The 5614-nt window shown below is 26.5% G+C and overlaps 1 protein-coding gene across 1 annotated transcript; it reads right to left on the bottom strand.

Moving 5' to 3' along the window:
- Nucleotides 1-1663: 1663 nt before the first annotated feature.
- On the bottom strand, nt 1664-4871 carry LOC103497191 (zinc finger protein CONSTANS-LIKE 3-like). The gene is made up of 3 exons (XM_008459295.3): nt 4426-4871; nt 3957-4106; nt 1664-2049 (listed from the first exon to the last, which is right to left on the bottom strand). The coding sequence occupies exons 1-3, from the start codon at nt 4822-4824 to the stop codon at nt 1849-1851; spliced, it is 750 nt and encodes a 249-aa protein (XP_008457517.1). The 5' UTR covers nt 4825-4871; the 3' UTR covers nt 1664-1848.
- Between the last annotated feature and the right edge of the window lie 743 nt (nt 4872-5614).

Here is a 5614-nt window from a genome sequence, read left to right on the forward strand (position 1 = left end):
CTAAAAAAATATTAAAAGGACTAAACTAACCGATTGACTTTTATTCTTTAAGAGTTTAGATCGATTCAAACGTTTATTTACTAAACTTAGTTGAGAACAAATTTTATATGGAGTATAACATACTCAATTTTGCAAATCATGATAAAAGTGTTGTTTAAATTTTATTAAAAATGTAATATAACTCCACTATCTATGCAAAAGAGTGATAATTATACGAAAAATAAAATCACAATATAATGTATATATAAATTGAATGAAAGTCTACAGATAAAATTAATTGAGACAGATTTTTCCAAAAATAGAAACAAAATCACTTAAAAAGGAAAAATTAATTATAAATAAAATTATAAAAATAAAAATGAGAAAAAATTGTCGACAAAATATTTACGCTTCATATAAAAATCGAACGTAATTTTTTTTTTTTGTTTTTTTGCTTTGTTCTAATAATTTGTCAAAATTTTATATTTTTAAAAAAACCCCAAAAATTAGTCTACTATTTTACAAATGAAGTTGGTAAATTAAGAATCATCATGTTGTTATAAAATAAGAATATAATACAAGAATAAAAGTATACAAGCTATATTATATTATGTTTTTATATTATATTTACAAAACTATTCATATGTTTTTTTTAAGCAAGGTTAGTCTAAACAAAACCTATATTTTATATACTACATATGTTTAAAAGGGAATTTATAGATGTAATATTTAGATATTGATAATGTAATTCAAGTATAGAATTTTATGATTATCATTGAGAATTTCCATCTGTAATATATACATTCGTAAAAAATGAAGATAATTGAAAATGATATTTGATATGATCTTTCATCCTAGAGGAGAGAGATTCAATCACCTATCTCTACGACATTGTTGATTTATATATATTTAAAATGACTAAAATATAAAGTAAAGTAAATTGAAAGTATCATCCTTAAAATTGCAACCACTAAATTATTATTATTATTCAGCATAAACCAATTCTAAAAGTTTAGAGGGAAAAGTATCTTTTAAAATATCATTTTATTCTTTTTTTTTTTGATAACATATTCTAATATTTTCTATATTTATATTTTTGTAGGCAATAAGTTTATCTTAGTAGAGTGCCTATTTGGTGACATTTATATATTCTAATGTTCGTGTATTAGTTCTTTTCATTAAAAAAAAAAAAAGAAAGATGTCTTCTTCCTTTCATAATGGTCTTTAATTTGCTTTCTATTTTTTTTTCTTAAAAGAAATTAAAGCAAAAGAGACATAGTTCAAATTGAGAAATAAAAAAATCAAAATATTTTTGAAAAAATATTTTTAAAACATAAAATTAGAAACCAAAATGAAAAAAAATCCAAATAATACACTCTAAATTTGCATACTTTACAAGGGGCTGAACATGATGATTAAAACTATCTATGTTTTATTTAAATCCTAATTTAGTGTCTGTGTTATTATATAGTTTTTATATTCTTCAAACGTCTATTCTTTATATTAGCTCATTTTCAATTTATTTTTTAATCACTCACTATTATCAAATAACGTTACAGTTTTTCTATTGGCAAAATTATTCCTAAAGTACTTCAAACGACGACTAAAATAATATAGTTTGAACTAAAACAAACATTTTGAAAATTACTTAGTCTTTAACATGAAATTTAAATAGGCCATGGAATTGGCAAAATCAAAGTAATAATTGATATTACGTATACAAAAATATGCACAATGCACATGTGTGTTACAATAGTACGTTCAAAGTGGATTTCAATTTACAAAGTTCAACGATACAAAAAAGAAGAAGATATCATTTTTACCATTTCAAAAGTTGGATGGTTCAATTTTTTTTTTTAATTTATTAATTTAACAATGGTAAGAATCAAGGAAGGTGATCCATGAGCCATCATCTTGGGTGGTGTCTAATTCCTTCACCATGGGATTATCATAACAGCTCCATGCCTCTAATGGAGAGCTGGTGGAGTTACTGTTTTCAATTTCTTCGTTTCTTGCGAATCTTCCTCTTATTCGTCTTCTACTATCCGCCAATGTTTTTCTACACTCATACTATCAATTTATGTAACAAATGATTAGATTAACAAGTGGTGATTGGATTAACAAGTGGTGTTTCATTAAAGATGGAGACTAATTATGAAAATATAAATAAAAGTTACCGTTAAATTAATTAATCCATATATAGCTTTCATTTTCCAACTTTAAAAATATATATAATCTAATTGTATTTGAACTTTCATGTTTACGTATCTACTAGGAGCATTTTTAAATATAGTAAAATAAACTAAAATATTTACGACATATAGCAACATTTTAGATTCTCTTAATTATAGACACTGATAGACTTCTATCATTGTCTATCAATATCACTAATAGAATCATATCAGTAACTATCCATGTCCATCATTAATAGAATATGAAATTTTGCTTTATTTTGTAAATATTATGTCAAATTTGCTAATTTTTTTATAATTCCCCTATCTACTAAGTTCAACTTATTAGAAAAATATATCAAATAGTTCTCTAAATTTAATATTATATGGATATTAAGTTCATAAACTTTTAAAATAGTTCGTTGAATGACACGTTTTATATAAACTTAAAAATTTAGGAACTTATTAAAAACAAAATCAAAAAACAAAGGTAACTAGAATTTTTTAAAAGAATCTAAGCATTGATTAGACACAAATACAGAAGTGTGACAATATTAAAAAGTTCAAATTAATGAATTGTTTTTGTTTTAAACAACTTTTTATTTGAAGGAGGAGAATATTGAAGAAAAATTCAATTAAAAATGTGATTGGAGTGGAAAAATAACATATCACTATTGTTAGCTACATATGAATAGAAACCCTATCCACAATCATTTTTCACTCCACTTTGTCTTTTAACTTCCAAAATGGTTCAATTATTTTAGAAATATCTTGTCTCTTTATTTCTTCTCTTTCTAAATCATATTCATGTAGGAAAAAAAAGCACTAATTATTTGCCTACTTAGTTATATTTTAATCTCAAAGTGAAATTTTGATGATCATAACTTTGTGGTAATGATTGTTTTTAATTTTCTTCGATAGATTATTACTATATGTGTGATAGGCCTATCACCATATATGGTAGATAGATAATATGAAATAAAATTGATTTTAACTCTGAAAATATACATCGCATAATAAACTTTTTTCTAAAAGAATTAATAGTTAATCCCAATTATAATTTATGTGTTTATCATAGTAATAGTTTACGTAAAAGGTAGAAAGGAAAAAGAAAGCAGGGAAAGAAGAAGAAATGTTTTTTAAATATAAAATATAGTAGGTTAAGTTTCAAGTCTAATTATTCAACCGTGTCAAATATGTTTTAAACTTTATAATAGATCTATAGATTTAAATTTCGAGTCTAATAGGTTAATAGACTTTTAAATTTGTTCTCTAACGATAGCTTTTATTTTTAAAATTCACGAATCTATATTGTCTACTATTTATTAAACATAAAATTCACTTTTTCTTTTTTTAAAAAAGGGATAGTTGCAAATGTAGCAATTATATTCAAAATAATTAAGTATATAGCAACATTTTAAAAAATTTACAAATATAGCAAAATTTGTCAAAATCTATCAATGATAGGAGTCTATCATCGATAGATCATGTAGTAAATGTTGGTCTATCACTGATAAACCATAGGAGTCTATCAACGATAGAAGTCTATCACCGATAGATTTTGCTATATTTGCAATTTTTTAAAATGTTGCTACATAGTTAATAATTATTCTAACAATTGTTATCCATTCTAATTATCCTAAAAAAAAAAGTATTGGTTGTAGAACAATAATAAAAAAATTATTGTAAATGAAAAAATCGTTGAAAATATTTACAAAATATATCTAAGATTTTAATATATTTTGTAAATATTTTGGTCGTTTAAAAATGCACTTAATAATAATAATGTGAAAAATAAATAATTACCTTAATCTTCTTATTAAAATTCCTTTGATTTCTTTTGGATTTATATCTTTCAATTCTCTCTTTCTTCTCTTCAGGACTATATCTACAAGCTTTGGTCATTCCTTCTATTATCAAACTGCTTTCACTTGAGCATCCTCTTTCTGTTCTTCCCTGAATTATTTCATATGAAATTCTTTTTAGTATATTGTTCTCTATTTACAAGAGAAACATATTATTTACTTAATGGTAAAATAAATAGATTTCAAAACATATATGTTAGCTACAATAATTATACCATTAATTATATTTGCTCAAATTGTAAAATAATTGGTGTGTTTGACAAATGTGGGACAAATAATTGGTGTGTTTGATTATGATTTTATAAAGAGTCAGATGATTCTCAAAGACAATAAGTGTTAAGATGCAATGTCTTAATAAGTGCGAAAGAATAATGAAACACTATAATTTTGCAGCCAATTTTGGGGTTCACCTGCAAATCACCGGAGCTGTAAACCCTTCTCACGGCCGGCATATCCGTGTCGATCAACGAGGAAATCCTAGCACCCGGTCCATGCCTTACCCTATCCTTTTGGAGTGATTGGCTACTCATGCTCCGCTGTATTAGGGCAGGTTGCGATGACGTGGGAGACCCGTAGCTACTACAAGGTCCACTACTACCACTATAACTGATCACCTCTAAGGGTAAAAGGTCAGGTGACTCGAGCACCGGGTCCAGAGCGAGCTGGCTATATGCTAGGAGAAAGGAAGAGGAATGAGAAGAGGAGAAGTTAGGGAATGATGGAAAGAGTGGCGGCGACGACGAAACAATGAGGTCGGGGGAGTGGAGGTGGAAGATGGAGGTGTCAACGGCGGGGGAGAAGCTATGCATGATGTGGTGGCGGAGGGAAGAAGGAGGAGGGAGAAGAGTTTGAATTTTTATTGGGTTTGTGGAATGAAAGGAAGGGATGGGAGATAGAGGGGGTTATGTAGGATTGGGAGAGGGTTGACCATTTTTACTTCTTTTTCTTGAGAATCCAAATAATAATAACAATCTTTTTATTTTTATTTTATTTTTTTATTTTTTTTTGTATCTCTATGAAGGAAGACTTGTGTCCTTTGCACAATCTTTTTGACTAAAAAAAAAAAAAAGGATCTTTTAGTATCTCTCTCTCTAAACGTTTCCATTGTGATAAATTTGGTTTCTTGGCTCTCAAAGATAATGATATCTATATCCCTTTCAATATAAGTTGAAAAAGGGTGTTCCTTTTTCCAATTCTTTTGACATATCCCATTTTGTTCAAAGAGTCAACTAGCTAGAGCTCTCTAATTCTTAGTTGTATATATTTGTATTTACTTCTAACAAAATAAATTCATGTGTTTATATGGGATTTTCAATGTGTATTTATGGCATCTTTTAAGGATATATTTATGGCATTTCAAATTTAGAATTTATATGTTTAAAGGAATATAATATCTTGGGTTGAGTTAACTATTTAGACTTAGAGAATGTTTAAGTACATTTTCTTTCGGTATTTAATTTTAAAAGTAAAATATTTTTTTGAAGGTATTGTAAAGTGTTTGGCCAACCACTCAAAATAACTTTAATAATTTTTATTAAATCCAACCACGTAAAGAACCCAAGTCTTTGATCTCCTTGATTTTTGTAAGATTATTTCCCT

This window comes from Cucumis melo, chromosome 12 (assembly GCF_025177605.1).
Source record: "Cucumis melo cultivar AY chromosome 12, USDA_Cmelo_AY_1.0, whole genome shotgun sequence".
In the NCBI taxonomy this organism is placed as follows: Eukaryota; Viridiplantae; Streptophyta; class Magnoliopsida; order Cucurbitales; family Cucurbitaceae; genus Cucumis; species Cucumis melo.